At 40.9% G+C, this 16,844-nt stretch overlaps 1 protein-coding gene across 1 annotated transcript in view; it reads right to left on the reverse strand.

Annotated features, from left to right (window-relative positions):
• Positions 1-5,834: 5,834 nt before the first annotated feature.
• The window catches only part of LOC125894095 (myosin heavy chain, fast skeletal muscle-like), a 29,624-nt gene continuing 18,614 nt past the window's right edge, over positions 5,835-16,844 (reverse strand). The window contains exons 26-44 of the mRNA XM_049585280.1: positions 16,591-16,833; positions 16,319-16,495; positions 16,083-16,228; positions 15,901-15,991; positions 14,958-15,347; positions 13,492-13,618; positions 13,235-13,353; positions 12,936-13,132; positions 12,599-12,782; positions 12,347-12,512; positions 11,683-11,807; positions 9,399-9,707; positions 9,094-9,297; positions 8,872-8,997; positions 7,568-7,738; positions 7,217-7,321; positions 6,396-6,491; positions 6,087-6,218; positions 5,835-5,954 (exon numbers count right to left, since the gene is read on the reverse strand). Of these exons, the coding sequence (XP_049441237.1) occupies positions 5,937-5,954; positions 6,087-6,218; positions 6,396-6,491; positions 7,217-7,321; positions 7,568-7,738; positions 8,872-8,997; positions 9,094-9,297; positions 9,399-9,707; positions 11,683-11,807; positions 12,347-12,512; positions 12,599-12,782; positions 12,936-13,132; positions 13,235-13,353; positions 13,492-13,618; positions 14,958-15,347; positions 15,901-15,991; positions 16,083-16,228; positions 16,319-16,495; positions 16,591-16,833 (3,126 nt within the window). The 3' untranslated portion in view covers positions 5,835-5,936. The remainder of the gene's footprint in view (positions 5,955-6,086; positions 6,219-6,395; positions 6,492-7,216; positions 7,322-7,567; positions 7,739-8,871; positions 8,998-9,093; positions 9,298-9,398; positions 9,708-11,682; positions 11,808-12,346; positions 12,513-12,598; positions 12,783-12,935; positions 13,133-13,234; positions 13,354-13,491; positions 13,619-14,957; positions 15,348-15,900; positions 15,992-16,082; positions 16,229-16,318; positions 16,496-16,590; positions 16,834-16,844) is intronic.

Raw genomic sequence — 16,844 nt, forward strand, 5'->3', positions numbered from 1 at the left:
TGAGTATAGAGCATGAAGGAACAGACAGGTGATGAGTGCGGGGCACTTAATCTATTTTTGTACTAATTAGTTTGCAGCAAGTCTGCAGCAAAGACATTGCACAGTCATTGCAGTTTGTATGAAACTGTGCCGCACAAATAAACTTGAACTTCACACGGTCTGCAGAGCGAAGTGCAGACCGTGTCGATCCTGAACTATTTTGTTATAATTTGGGTCATGTGTTGGAAGAAGATCTGTAAACACTATGATCTCATTTGGTGCTTTCACAAGTGTCAAGTGTGTCTCAGTGTCAACGCAATAATTTCAAATAAATATGAACAAATATACATTACATGGCAGCTACCGACAAAAGATTTGCGAAGTGTAGAATTTAACGAGGTACTAATAAAGATTTAAAAAGTGGCTGTAATTGATCTGGACACACTATATCATAGTAAGAAGTGAAAAGTCGTTGTTGCCATGTTGACACTTTCTGGCCGCTGATGTTAGCATACATGACTCGGGGAGGCTGTCTGCAGGGTGAGGAATCGGGTTTCCATTAATCCCCTACTGACAGAGCTCTAACAGTCTGACGCTTCATTTTCACTATTTTTGACTCATATTTGGCTGTGAAATCTCAAGCTACTCTTGTGAATCTACAGAGTGACAGATACTTAGGGGCTCCGATGTCTGGTTTTGGTGGTGGTTTATGGGGGTGTGATGATCCTGGAGCTCAGACTGATGACAGACGTGACCGTCCTAAATGGGGTCGTCTGGCTGGGTCAAAGGGCCTCGGCTTTCTCAGGACGGTGTCTGAAACCTGATATTGTGAACATTATCACACTGTCGGTGCCACATCACACAGAGATACATCAGCATAATGCAAAATGTTCATCTCCTCTGACGTACGTATTATGTATAACACATATTGACTCATGCAGCAATCTGCAGGGTGTTTCTCAGCTGATTATGATTCAAGATAAAACAGTGTTTACAGACAGCAGGGATGTAAACAGACAGACTGCAGTACAGCATCTGTTTCATTTATGCAGGACAAATAAATGCAATGTATCATTAAGTGAGACATGGTCAGCCATGCCATTAACCTTTTCTGTATTTCCAGGGGCGTAGGTTTCGTTTCAATATTGGAGGGTTGGGGGTTCTCCACCAGAACATTTTAAGCATCAAACACTTAATTTCCTGCATTCTGGTGATTTTTGTGCACCAATATGTGCCTTTTCTGCATCACTTTGTGGCATCAATATCTTTAATTTTATCAAAATAAAAGTCATCTGCTACTTTCATGTTTGATTGTATTTGTGTTTGCAAACTTGCTCGCCTCAAATTGCCACTTAAGGGACAAATAAAAGTATTTTGAACTGAATCTATGTCTTAATTTATTCCTAGATAATTGATGGTGGGTTATTAATAAGCAAATGCAAAATAAACAAAACAAAACCAGCAACTTAATTTAAAAGGAGAAGATTGCGTAGCACTGTGATTCATACTGGATTTGAATAAAAAACTGTGATTATTTATTTCATTAAATACTTGATGAATCCTGAAGGTTGCATATTTTTGAGATCAAGAGGTTTTTTTTTTCCATTTCAAAGTTTATTGTTTAAAGGTCCAGTGTGTAGGATTTATATAGTATTTTTATGTGCCAAGCATGTAGGAGAATTATGCTGGCCAACGTGAAAATGTGAAAACACAAAAAAGTGAACGGCCATAACCAGAGCCAGTGTTTGATTTGCCAATTCTGGGCTACTACAGAAATAACATGGCGGACTCTGTGGAAGATGACCTGCTCCTAAAGTAGATATAAACAGCTCATTCTAAGGTAACAAAAACACAATGACTCTCACTTTCAGGTGATTACACATTAAAGAAAACATATATATGAATCTTATTTACCATTTCTGCTGACACATGCCCCTAAATCCTACACAGTGGACCTTTAACACAACTATATTTTGTGACTTGTTTATCATTTAGCAGGGCTACATCTTACTGAGACAATAAATATCTACTGATAGATTATATTTTGTTTTTAAAAATCCCTTTTCCCCTCATCTACATCATCCTGATACACTGGAGCAAATTTAAATGTTTAGAATTTTTGTCACTTTCACTGTCCAGGGCATCAGATTACACCTTAGCATGTCTGGCTGTGTAACTGGTGAGTGGAGGGGCTCAGTCGTTCACCCTCTGTGCTGCTGAAAGTCAAAGGTGTAAGGGTTTGCTGTTGACAACTCAACCGAAATGGTTTTGACCCCACTGTATCACCTATTCCTGTGGCTCTCGTGACTCAGCTGCTGGCTCTAGAGGTCCTTCATGTCACGCTTCATGAAGTGTCCTAGTTTATTAGTCTGTAAAATCTATTACTGTCTATTACAGCTCTATTGACTCCAATGTGAAGTCTTCAGTGAACAGGTGATTAGGTTTATGTCTCCGGGTCTTTCAGGGCAGGCACTTATGTTGTCTCAAGGGCGCGGATGTATTTATAAACTCTTTCTTTAAATGGTCTTGTACTGTGTGCTCTGACAGATGAACTGAAGACAAGGCCAGGCTTGCAGCTTGATCTTCCCTTAAGGCAAGTGTTTGTTCCCCCTACGCGGCAAGAAGGGGATCATGTTATATGATGTGTAGTAGTTTGCATTCTTTCCTATGACACTGAACTGACAAAGACAGAGAGAGGGCATTAGGAGCTAAATACTGAGGACTTCACACCCTTCACAAGAGGCATATACATTCAATAAAAATGTGAAACTTGATCTCATATGCCCCCGGGTGTGCTTATTTGGAAGAAATACAAATATAGCTGTCTCCTCAGCAATGTTCTCACAGCTCAGCCACTTGTCACTGTCTCAAGTCTTATTGTGGAACAACCTTTGATATAAAACACTCACTTCCTTGGTGGTCTCAGTCTCAGATATGACAAACTACTCATGCTTATATCAATATGTCACAGTCTTAAAGGGACAGTCCACCTCAGAATCAAAACTACATATTTTCCTTTTCACCTGTAGTGCTATTTATCAGCCAAGATTATTTTGGTGTGAGTTGCAGAGTGTTGGAGATACCAGCCGTAGATTGCATTTAGCTTGTGGTGCTCAACACCACAGACTTTGAGCACTTTCATGTAAGAACTATTTCCTTTCTACTGAACTACACCTGCCAACTGTATCACTGCACAGAAGGAAGCGTGAATCTACCCATGGGCAAGAGGCTTGTGCACGTGACAGCATGAACTGCAAAAATAAATGGCAGCGTCCTTGGCTGCTCAGAAGTCCTAGGTGAGCTAGCAGTGGATGCACGCTTTCATCTGTGCAGTGATTCAGTTGGCAGGTGTAGCACAGTAGAAACAACATAGTGCCTACATGAAACTGCTCACAACAAGGTCTGTGGATTATCTTGAGTAACCAGGTCATGATTTCTGTAGAGACACTGCTGTTTAGTTTTTCAAATATTTTCAAGCTGAGTGCCATCTAGATCCATTATATTCAAGAGAATGCAGGCATCTCTACTGCTGATATCTCCAACAATCTGCAACTCACACTTAAACGATCTAGATTCATAAATAGTGCTACAGGTAAAAGTATGCGTTTTTGATTTCGGGGTGAACTGTCCCTTTAAAAACCTATAGTGTTTATTTACTGTATGTCAGATCCTACTGTATCAGCTTTTTAGCAGCACCACCTGTCTGCACTGATAACAGATAAACTAAATGTTAAAGGGTTACTAGTTGATGAGACCACCGCAACCTCTTTTATGCAAACTTTTATGATTGTTCAACAAGCTTTATGTCTCAGATAAAACTCAAATGACTGACATTACTCCAAGGGAATAACCATGTATGACACACAGTATGTTAAGTAGTGAAAACCCTTAACTGATGGGGATGAATTCATCTAGTATGATAGATATAGTTTTATACTTTAATATCAACAATATAGCTTGACAGAGTGAAATAGATAACCAGTTTGGAACATCTGTTTTTGACTAAGTCATTTAAATCCCTGACAAATCACAGCACTTCACCACACTGCTGCAAAACCCTGTAGATGGAGTATTACCACAGAGCAGTCTTGCTCACTGATTTGCAGATGTGCCCACGATGCAACAATACAACCAGAGATGTTAAAGATGTAGCTACGTGGGTGTAAATGGTGAGGCAAAATATCTGATGGTAGAAAAATGTATATTCTCATGATGTATTTTGACATTCTTGACACTGCTCAAGTGTCAAGTAAGGTTGGAATTTCATTATGCTACATTTGCTACTTAGTAAAGAGCAGAATGATTTATTTCTTTATTCTATTTCATCTATACTTTGTAAAGATTACTAATAAACTGATTTATAGTGATTGCTACCCAACCTCAGCGGAGGTGGCCCTGCGTCCAGACACTGAGGAATCACTGAGGAGTATTGTGGTTCACTAATAGGTCTATTTTCATCACAACTTGACACGGTGCAACATATGTTTTGGGGCACATAAAAAAGCTGTAGGGTCACTGGACTGTCAGTAACATTATCACCACGAGGCAAAGATTTGCAGTTATCGTAACCTGGAGAACTTCAAGGTGGTAACAGTTGACAGTTGACAATGCGGTTATTTTGAATGATCAAGCTGCACATACCCTGCTCAGACTTAGACACAAAATACACCACTTGAAATCAGTTTACTTTGAGTAACCTTCAATTTGAATTGTTTGCTTGTATTGTACAGTATGTGTATAACTAACATACATCCTTTGAATTAAAGCTGGGGTAGGCAGTTAAATTCTGGCTTCACAGGACAAAAATCCCATAATAACTGAGCATTTTGTAATTCAAATGCTCTGAGAAAAAACTACACTTCTGCACCTCCTCTTGACTCCGTTTTCAGGCTTTAAAAAATGATGGGAGACTTTGGCCAATCACAGGTCATTTCAGAGAAAGGGTGTTCCTATTCGCTGTTCTACAGATGTTCTTCAAAAAAAAAGCATTGGCAACAACTGCCTACAGTACACTGCAAAGCAACCCAAAAATGGGGACTGACTTATCAAAAACTAAGGCTAAAAACGAGTCTGACAAGAAATGAAATAAAACATGTCAATATGACAAGAGAAAATGTTTTTAATAATTTAGCCTTCTGCTAACTGGAACTAAAGGCTCACAGCTGCAGCAGTTCACATTTATCCAGCTAACATTAGCAAGAACCTCAAATCACAGTGTCCTCTGCCTCACTCCCCGCCACTACAGGCCACCTTGCTAGGAGGAGATGGGCAGCAGCTCCAAGAGACGAACAGTAGCCACAGTAACATAAATCCAGCCAGTGCAAACCCCAGTTCTTGGGGACCAAACAGCCCCGACTTACCCCCAACAAACTTTCTGTTGCTGCTGTTACACAGGTTAGACCCTGTGCTACACCTGGCACTGGGAAGCATTGCCCTGGCCAAATTCGAGCTGCTACAGCTGCTAAACAAGGCTCTGTGTCCTGAGCTGCTGCATGATCTCCTCTGGGTGAAGCAGTCCACAGCAGCAGGCAAGGTGAGGTGGCAACGACTGTGAGGTGGCTAGCCAGTCGTTGTTGGGTCAAGGGGGGTTTGAACAAATGAGCTGTGGGCAGCTCTACAATGGAATAAGATTAAATAAATCAATGTATGGGGAGCACTACATTACTGTATGAAGCAGGTATATATGCCTGTGGTCATCTGGTGGGAGGGACTTAGGACAGAGAGGTGAGAGCTACAGGAGGAGGGTGTATTTTCAAATTCTGTTTTTTTTTTTTTTTTTTGCCTTTTTCAGATTTCTGTCAGCCCCAGCTGTGAGATTGAAGTGAAACAAACAGATTAATGACACAGAAGAGGCGTTCAGTTGCTTGCAGATTTATTTTTTGTTCCACACTCGACACATCAGACGAAAAAACCATATTGTATGATTTCTCGTACTGTCTTGTCAAGACTGATGCTCATTATTCGGCGTCCTTTCCCTTTGAAACAATATAAAAGAGACAGCAAGAAGTTAGTGATTAAACACTGTCAACATGTAAAGATACGGAAACTCCTGATATAAATATCAGCAGAGTGTACTGCTGAATGATAAGAAACTAAAATCTATATACCCTGACGATTTCACGGCTTTTGGCCCTCAGCTTGTTGACCTGAGACTCAGCGATGTCGGCGCGCTCCTGAGCCTCCTCCATCTCATGCTGCACCCTCCTGTATCTGGACAGATGAGTGTTGGCCTGCTCCTCCTGAAAAGCATAAAGTTAAAGAAGTCACGTCATGAACGATCTCTCCAGTTGTATGAAATGAAAACCACACAGTCATTAAATCACACTGCATTGTGCTGTCAGATCTCTGGTGTCAGAAAAAGGTGTTACTGGTGTGACGCCTATTTGTGTTGCATGTGTTGAATATTTCACACTCACGGCCTCCTCAGACTGCCTCTTGTAGGATTTCACTTTCAGCTGCAGCTTGTCCACCAGATCCTGAAGGCGGGCGATGTTCTTCCTGTCCTCCTCGGTCTAGAGGCGGTATACAATATAGTCTGTTTGAGACAACACTAAAGCGAGCGCTGTTATCCCACTGTGTTTTAGGAGTATCTTTCAAAATACTGGAGAGCACACAGTGTATTCCTACATACAGTACATCTTCCACAGTGAAGCCACTTCTGAAAGACTGACAAGAACGACTGAACAATATGTGTTGTGTGCTGCATTTGAGTCCAAGACAAATTTCCCTACAGAGACAGTAAAGTATAGCATATCTTATCAAACAGCCGACACACACTGAAGATATGAATTAATGCACAACAGCAGAGACATTTACATATCTTCATGTATCAGGGGTTTCTTCAGTGCTGTCAATCAAGCTGGCTGTGAAGACTGAGAGTGCATGCTTAGAGGTCATCCTCTTTCAAATTTTTCACAGTGAAAATCTGTGAAGATCTATGAATATCACACGTGTGGTCATACTCATATAAGCGCATAACTGTGGGTGTTTATAGCTGCAACAGTAGACTGGTTATTTTTAGTTGTGGTCTACTCTGTATCACTTCAGTGTGTCAGCTGGTGCTACAGACATATGATGGTGCCCTCTAGGGGTTTGAAACATATTCTACATTCACTTTGTCTTCAGCTGTACAAATTAAAGAAATGCCTAAGAGAAATATCACATGACAATAAGCAGCTGGGTTACTGTCTAAATTACATTTAAAGGTGCACAATGTTTACGTTTTGGTTCTCTGTACCTGGTAAGTCAGCTCCTTCACTCTGCGTTCGTACTTGCGGACACCTTTCACAGCTTCAGCTCCACGTCTCTGCTCGGCATCAACCTCAGCCTCAAGCTCCCGCACCTGGACAATAAAAAGTGCAGGTTTTATGTTGACAGGACCAAATAGGTTTGAAACAATGATTTTATTTCTGAGAAGTTGGTAAACTTGTTTGTTACAAGTAGAAAATTAATTGTGGGGTGGTGTAAAGACGCTCAAAGCTAAAAAAAACAAAACAAAAAAACAATCAGCAATTAACCTCAATCATCCAAATTTCAAGAACAGAGCCAAAATGAAAACTAAAATAATTTTCCTCCATAGTGAACTTACCCTAGCCTCCAGTTTCTGGAGCTGCTTCTTGCCACCCTTCAGAGCCAGATTCTCAGCTTCATCAAGGCGGTTCTGAAGGTCCTTCACTGTCACCTCCAGGTTCTTCTTCATCCTCTCCAAATGAGCGCTGGTGTCCTGCTCCTTCTTCAGCTCTTCTGCCATCATGGCTGCCTAAACATGTGGCAATTGTAGGAGAGCCAATAAGAAGAATGATCAAGGAAAATGAGGCCTAATTTGTTAGCCAAATGTAAAACAAAAGGGTGCATTACTACAGGATAGTACTGATAGTGGTGTAGCTGTGAATATAAAATGTAAGGTTGTATCCAGCTCAGAATTACGTCAATCGAATCATATTTGGCTGTTCAGCACCATTAAGTATTAGTTCCTTAAAAAGAATAAATAAATAAAGAGCTTGAGTTAAAACGAGGTGCAGCAGGACGTTCAGGGTAAAAGTGATGTTCACGTAATATCGTAAAATAAGCCAAATTAGCCTTCTGTGCTAATGCGTGCTAACTACAATAACAATGGGTAAGAATTGTGAAACATTTTTTGTCAACACTATATATCAAACAAAAGTCAGAGACTGTATCGTAATAGGCTCCTGTAAGCTGAAAATTCACTGCATCTAAGCAAAAGGCAGAAGACAATGTCATCTCAGAGCCTGACAAGGCAATGCCTTTTCTTCCTCTGGGCAGCTGCCTCTGTCTCACTCAGACTCACCCTGTGTTTGGGTTTGCAGCTGCCTGTACCAAAGAGGAGTGTGAAAGCGAGGAGTGCTAATTCTGCAGCTAAATCTGGAGACTGAAACATCCCCACAAGTACACTGCACACTGAATGACAAAAAACAAACTGTTCAATTTGAAGAATCTCAGACCACTGAGGGGTCTCTGACCAATGCTTTAAATCTTTGAGTTTCAGGGAGCATTCCTAATAAAACAATACAAATGTACTTAAAATTATAATGGAATTATAATGTCCATAAAGTTAATCTCACTTTTTTTTAATTCCCACACTGATTTGGGTCACATTTTTTAATGAAAATAATTCCCTGACATCACTTGTTGAGTTAACTGACTGTTACAGTTCAGTGCAACAGAGGCAACAACTTTAAAGGTTCCTAACACATAGACACTATTTATCTACCTGTGATTCTTGACTGTACAGTAAGCCTGCAAACAGTCTCTCAGCTTCAGTTTGAATGAACAAAATTATACATTATAAAACATTTCTACTAAAAATGACATTACGGCAGGAACTTTTAATGAAGCAGTGAGTACATGCTCGAATACATAAACAGGACTCACATCAGTGATGGCCTTCTTGGCCTTCTCTTCAGCATTTCTTGCTTCCTGCACAGCATCTTCCACCTCACCTTGGATCTGGACAAGGTCAGCCTCCAGCTTCCTTTTAGTGTTTATGAGATTTGTGTTCTGAAGGAAAAAACAAATTGTGAGGTACATTTAGTTTATTGTATTACGTTATGCAGTACTTTATACAGTCTGTACACCACATAGGTATCATCATACCTGAGAGTGCAGCAGTCCCACACGCTCACTGGCATCAACCAGCTCCTGTTCAGCTACTTTGCGGCTTCTCTCCGTCTGCTCCAGTGCAGCTCTCAGCTCCTCGATCTCAGCCAGCATCAGGTTGTTCCTGCGCTCCACTATGGCAACCTGCTCCTTCATGTCTGCCTGAACTCTGAGGGCTTCATCAAGGTGCAGTTGGGCATCCTGAAGTCAAATAATACAAATTACATTTACAAATTTAAATTTGTTTGAGCCATATAGTTGTATTTTTGTTTGCATTTATATGTTGCATATTTATGTCCTACCTTAAGCTGTCCCTGCACATTTCTCAGTTGTTTCTGGGCTTCAGCTGCCTGGCGGTTGGCATGGCTCAGCTGAATCTCCATCTCATTGAGGTCTCCCTCCATCTTCTTCTTGACTCTCAGGGCTTCGTTCCTGCTCCTGACCTCAGCATCCAAAGTAGTCTGCATGGACTCAATCACTCTCTGGCTGTTCCTCTTGATCTGCTCAATCTCTTCATCCTTCTCTGCAAGTTTTCTGTCAATTTCATTCTTCACCTGGGTGAGCTCCAGCTGGATACGAATGATCTTTGATTCTTCATGCTCCAGTGTAGCCTATAAAATAAAATATATGGTGGAAATGTCAGAATAAAGTATTAAGTAAACAGGAAGTTGCAGTATTTGGATCAAGACTAAAATTCTCATGTCCATAGTTTCTTGTCTGTCTTTTTCTTTGTATACAACTCTTTTAAAATACAGGGTTCCTACACATTTGGAATTTCAAAATTCCATACTTTTCCATACCCTAATTTCCAGACTTCTTGGCGGTTGTTTTTTTTTTTCTTCAGAGAATATGTGACATCTGAGTAAATATATCAGTGTATCATATTTCACATCATATTTAATTATTCTTAATAGGCGATTGTAGCCAAGTACCATAATGGCATGCAAATAAAAACTCAGGTAAGTTCAATGTCTGGGCTGAGGCAAAAGGTGGGGATTCTCGGTGCAAGCGATGCAGTAACGAGACGTCGGTGTTTTTTCCTTTCATGTGGCTCAGAATCACCTTGTCCCCCATGTTGGCGATGCAGGGTTCAAAGCTAAGGTTTTTTTTCACTTGCCCGGTCGGGCAAGTTGGTCGGAGATCTACTTGCCCGAAGTCAGTTTTTACTTGCCCTATAAACATTGTTTAATTTAAGCGCCTATCAAATAACAAAGACTGCAGTTATTTTTATGTTATGTAATCTTTATTCACACTGTATTTATTAATTAAAACAACATACGTCATGTATTGTAGCTTAATTCGGGGATCTTTGTCAATCACTCCGTCTATAATTTTGCACCTACTTGAGCCATGCCCACCTCTATTTATTTTTCACCCTCTCCAGTTCTGCTGTATTAACACCGGGTTTAATATATTTTGCTTCCATCTCTCTGCCCTGCTCTACTCTACTTCAACGCTACTTAGCTCTCTCTACTCTACCAGTAGACTACCACATCCACCTGTTGCACAAAACGCACACAGCATTGTTTCCCCTAGGATGGAGTTGTAGCAGCGGAGGTGAATCATAGGTGAATCGGAGGTGAAAAATAATTTTCACATGTGTGAAACTTTTTTGTATGCTTGCAAAGCACAGCCTGCTGGGATGTTTCTATGTATCTACTGACACCAGAAGGGCTCTTTAGGACTAAGTACATACAGTACATTTGTGCACAGTAATGAGCAGGTGAAATGTCTGTCTAGCTTACATATGAGGTGTCTCAAGATTTAGGAACATACAATTTTATTGAATATAATAAAAGTAAAAAGTCACATGACATGCTGCTGTTTTGTGCTATGACCTATTTAAATGCTGGAAGTTGTTATTTACGTGACAACGTAGGCAACACAAGCTCATCACCAAGAGTGCCATGCTGTGCTGCTGTGCGAGCAGCGTGTTTGTCTGTGCGTTTGTTGCTGGTTATTTACACACTGTCCATAACAATAACTTTGTTGGCTGACAAACTGCACCGGGCTCTGGGTCAGGTTTGGTCAGGAAAATGCGGCCCGAGCCGGTCTAGCGTGCTCACCTGTGTGTGTGGTGGAACTCCGCCGTGCGCGATACAGAGAGCAGAGGAGAATTGTTAATGCGTGACCATGTAGAGACAGAAATGACACAATGACATAACACCATAAATAGTATATTGTTATTATATGAAGCGTCTGTCGCGCAAAATAATATGACTTTAGTTTATGAAGAGGTAAGACAGAGCTCTCTCCTCTCCTCTACATAGTGCAGCACATAGCGGACTGGATATACCACTTGTCAATCAGGTAAAAGGGGCGGTATGTTTTCTGAGACGTTTGCTCTCACACAAACTGTGCCTGGCCCAGCATAAAACACGATCCGGATTGATTAAATTATTTTTGGAAATACCTAATTTTCTATTTTAGAAAACAGTATTTTAGAACAGTGGTAATAGTCTGGAAACAAATATTTTTCCATACTTTATTTTTCATTTTCCATACCTTTTAATACCTGGAAATTGATCAAATTTATTTCCATACTTTTCCATACTTTCCATACTTGCGTAGGAACCCTGTAAATACCTCTGCCTCCTCAAGAGCAGTCTGGACTTCTGCTTTCTCAATCTCTGCTGTCTTCTTCGCCTTTTCCAGTTCGTGAATTGTTTTTCCTGATTCAGCAATATGTTCAGTCAAATCGCTGATTTCCTCTGTTGAGAAAAAAAAAATAGAATTACTGCTTTGCGGTTGTATGTCTGAACAAATCAGTCAAGTTGCAGTTACAGTTCACATCCATGTCTGTAAAAACACGGATGCTTCACACACATCTTCCCCTCTGCAGCACAGAACATCTATACAGTACATTCAGCACAGTTTCAAGCTGAACGCCAAGATTAGTGTCACCAATTTAGTATCTGACCAAATCTCCCCTTCTGTTTCTGAGATATGGTGTTTAATAATGGAAGAAAAAGTGTTTTTTTTTTTGTGACATTATAATGTCACAGTGAAGTTAACCTTTGACCTTTTGGAGATAACATGTCATCACTTCATCATTATGTCCTATTATATCCTTGAGTTATGGCCAAAAACATGTTTTGTGAGGTCACAGTGACTTTGACCTTTGATCACCAAATTTTCATCACTTTATTTATAGTGGATGTTTGCACCAAATTTGATTTTGTTTTTCATCATTCTTGAATGTGTCACATATTTCGTAAAAATTTAATGTCAACAATCATCAATGTCTTACGTTGCAGGTTCTTGTTCTCTCTCTTCAGGGTCTCCAGGTGGTCCAGAGCTTCTTCATATGAATTTTTCAGCTTGAACATCTCAGTGCTCAATGAGCGGCTTTCCTTCTGAGCTCCCTCCAGCTCTGCCTGACTCTCTTCATACTTCTGCTTCCACTCTGCAAGAACCTGAACATGTACAGAACAAACTGTTGTTGTTTTTGTCCCCTCAGGTGAACAAGTCAAAACCATGTGTTGAGACAGTAGCATCTGACCTTATCAAAGTTCCTTTGTTTCTTGTCGAGGTTAGCAGCCAGAGCATTAGCTCTCTCCACATCAATCATCATGTCCTCCACTTCACCCTGCAGTCTCTGTTTGGTCTTTTCCAGAGAGGCACACTTTGCATTCACAGCCTCGATGGATTCCTCTGCATCCTGAAGACGCTGGGCAAGCTTTTTCCTGCAAAAATATGTCACGATGAGTTAAGGAACTGATGCATGTGGTAACAACTAAAGCTCTGATGTAAACAACAAACTTAAAGTGTGTTTAGTGTTACAGTGGAGGGAACATTAATAATGTTTGTACTAAAGAGAGTTATCTTCTCTCACTTACTTGGCCTCCTCCAGCTCCTCAGTGCGCTGAATGGCATCAGTCTCGTATTTGGCTCTCCACTGAGCCACCTCGCTGTTAGCCTTGGACATGCCACGCTGCAGCTCAGATTTGGCCTCCTGCTCCTCCTCATACTGCTCTCTGAGCAGGTCGCAGTCATGACGAGCTGACTGAACAGCGTGAGCCAGGGCGTTCTTGGCCTAATAATGACAAAATACATAATGTGGAAAAATCAATTATTTTTTTCTAACTAAGTACATGAGATTATTTATGGCCAATTAAATAGAAGCATAATGCAGCACCTTAACTTCCTCCTCAAGGTGCTTTTTGAGCTCCTCAATTTGATGAATATAAGCCATTTTTCCCCTCGTAAGCTGGGAAACAAGAGACTCTTTTTCCTCCAACTGACGACCAAATTCCGCTGATTGGAAATATTGGATTATAGGAAAGTTATTCAACATCTATGTTTGTTTATGATTAGTGCTTAACTGTGATGTTTTCATAAACAGTTTTCAGGTTCTAGTGATTTTATCATTCTCATCCCAGATGTCAAACTCACCATTTTCAGTTGTCAGTCTTGATCTTTGAACATTCACTTCATTTAACTGACGCACATGCTCGTCATTCTTGGACTTGAGTTCACTTAGCTGATCCTCAAGAGTACGGCACATTTTCTCCAGATTAGCCTGCGGACACAAATCAAAATAATGTTAAAGGGCCAGTGTGTAAAATGGGTTGAAAACAGTGACATCAGTGGTCAAATTCTAGATTGCAGGGCTCACTTGCTCACCCCTCCCGTCGGGTAAATGACGGCGGCCTCGTAGGGACAAAAAGCCTTGCGCACAAGCTTTTCAGGAGTAGGTCTATCTTGCAACGAGGTGAATGTTTATTTAGAAAGCTAAACCATGTTACGATATTGTAATGAATCCCTCACGCGCAGGAGACCAGAGGAGCGTTTGGGAAAAAGGCCAGTTTATTTGAGCACTCCAAAAACTCTGGTAACACTCAAGGGGGCAAAAGACTCCGTCCCAAACTCTGACTCTTCTGGCGTAACAGACACACTTCATACACACATAGGCTACTCGTTTACCATACCGAGTGGGGACCCCCTCCCCTCTCTGCTCCGGCAATCTCCAGCCCGCACACTGACTGACAGCGTAGCCGGTAAACAGTGCTCAGCTGTTTATTTAACCTAGCAATATCTCCGGACTATAGTAGCTGCAATGGATGACTTTGAACGCGATTTTGAAGAGTTTCTTGTAGCGGACCCAGAGCCATACCTGTTTGAGTCGGAGCATACAGATGAGGAACTCCATGTGTTTGATGCTGAGCGGGTGAGAAGAGAGGCTGAATGCACAGAATGGGATTCGGTGCTACTGCTACCATTGTTGGGGAGATATATCATCAGGAGGAAAAGTGCCGCAGAGAGTGCATCACAAGGAGTGAAGTTGCCTCTTCTTTTCCTCGCAGATGACAGTTCGGGTTCATTATCTCCTGTTGCATGGTATGTGTGGTCCATTCGCAAACTTTATAACTAAAAAAACTTTTCACTACTCTCCATTGACGAGCTACTAACACTCTCTGCTGTTTCTTCCTCCTTCTTCCTTCCTTCCGCTGTCTTCCTTGGTTTATTTATACACGCGAAACACGTTCTCTGGCTGGCTGGATTGTCCGCTCGGTCTGCCGTACATGCATGGCGGCGCAAGATGGCGACCTCTCTAAAGCAAGGCCCTTGCTATATATATATATATATATATATATATATATATATATATATATAAAAGCATAATTATAAGGCTACGAAAACCAAACGAATTTTATTTTATAGCGATTATACACTTGTATAAACATATTAATGGGTAGAATATTCAGATTCAGATTCAGATTGACAATAAACCATGCCAAATATTACACACTGGCCCTTTAAGTGAACTATATGATATATCATTAAGCTTCTGATGATGAAAAACAAATTGTGGTAGTTATTTTCCTTTATAGAATATTTAGTACATTTGTAAATTTCACCTTTGATTTTGAGACAGACTCCATATTGCTTGTGAGGTCATCGATCTCCATCCTGTATTCGCTTTTCTCTTTCTCCAGCTTCTGTTTGACTCTCTGGAGGTTATCAATCTGTTCTCCCAGCTCTGCCACGCTGTCAGCTTGCTTCTTGCGGAGAGCTGCAGCGGTGGCCTCGTGCTGCAGGGTGGACTCTTCGAGATCACGACGTAGCTTCTGAAACTCGGCCTCGCGCTTCTTGATCATTTCGATCTGAACAGCTGTCGCTCCGCCAGCTTCTTCGAGCCTCTCGCTGATCTCCTCAAGTTCCCTGGAGAGGTCAGCCCTCTGCTTCTCCACCTTGGCCCGAGCAGCTCGCTCAGCCTCAATCTCTTCCTCCAGCTCCTCAATACGAGCCTGTGATGCAAAAAAGATACAAAGCTATGTTCAAATGGCCTGTGTGTCAAGCTTTATTTCCAATGTATAAGGTTTGACTTTGCTTTTTTCAGTCTATGACAAAGGTTCAATCCCAATACACCACTTGCCCCTCCCACTTAGCCCTACTACTCTGTTTTGCACGTTCACATCACAGTATCCCGATTATTGTTTGGACAGAGGTGTAGGTTTTGAGGCCCTCCAAACAGAGGTTTTTCCAAGACACACTCCAGACTAAGTTTTATGAAAAATCATCTGTAAGCAAAAACACAAACTCACAAATGGAGCATTTTCTTTGTTAATAAAGATTTAAAAATTACAATAACCATTGCATTATCTTGGTTTAGGGTTGTTTCTATGTATTATGGTCCTTTTCTTTATAACAAACATGACAAAAAAATCACTAGTAGAATGCTAATGTCTCAGTGACTAGCTAGCTAGCTAATGTTGCACTGTTATTAATGATTTCTAAATGACAGTCCTGCATTTTACATATTTCCATGTCACAACCCCAAAACACATAATTACACATTACCTGCAGTTCCTTGATTTTCTTATGAAGCTGAATACCAACTGACTGTTCATCTTCTATCTTGCCAAGAAGCTGACTTATCTCAAAGTCCCTCCTTTGTTAGCAAAAATAATAAAAATGTTAGATGCACATTATTATTTGGGGGAATTGTGGAAGTTATAAATTAAGTTTTTATGATTACATACTTCTTTATTTTCTCCTCAGACTGCTGCTTGTCATTCTCCAGATCCATTATGGTTTCATGGGCCAGTTTAAGATCCCCCTCAAGCTTTCTTTTGGCTCGCTCAAGGTCCATACGGAGCTTCTTTTCTTGCTCCAGAGAACCTTCAAGCTAGTACATTCACAAACAGTTAAATGTCTATCAGTGGAAATGTAAAAAAACTTTGGTGCACTTGTTTTGAACAAATGTGCAGCCTCTTACATCGTCCACTTGTTGCTCAAGCTTGGCTTTAGCCTTCGTCAGAGAGTTGACTTTGTCTTCCTCTGCCTGCAGATCATCGAGGGTCTGCTGTTGGGCCTCTTGGAGGGCTTTCTTCTCTTTGGTCAGCTTGGCAATGGTCTCATCTAGAGATGCCATTTCCTCAATCAGGTTTTTAACCTTAACAGTTCATATAAAAACAATTATTTAATACGTAATCAGAGTGTGTATTTCTAATAACCACAGTTTATTTAAGTGAAATAAGAGACATAAACCTTGTTCTCAGTGGCATGTTTCTCCTTTTCCACTTTAGCCAGGGTGAGCTCCAAGTCATCAATGTCTTTCTTCAGCTCAGAGCACTCATCCTCCAGCTTCCTCTTCTTTGCAGTCAGCTCAGCATTCACTTCCTCCTCATCCTCCAGTCTCTCGGACGTCTCTTTGACTTTGGCCTCAAGCTGGATTTTTGCTTTAATGAGCCCCTCACACCTTTCTTCTGCATCACTGAGGTTTTCAGCTTCCTAGATTTGAT

The sequence above is a fragment of the Epinephelus fuscoguttatus genome, linkage group LG1, assembly GCF_011397635.1.
Source record: "Epinephelus fuscoguttatus linkage group LG1, E.fuscoguttatus.final_Chr_v1".
In the NCBI taxonomy this organism is placed as follows: Eukaryota; Metazoa; Chordata; class Actinopteri; order Perciformes; family Serranidae; genus Epinephelus; species Epinephelus fuscoguttatus.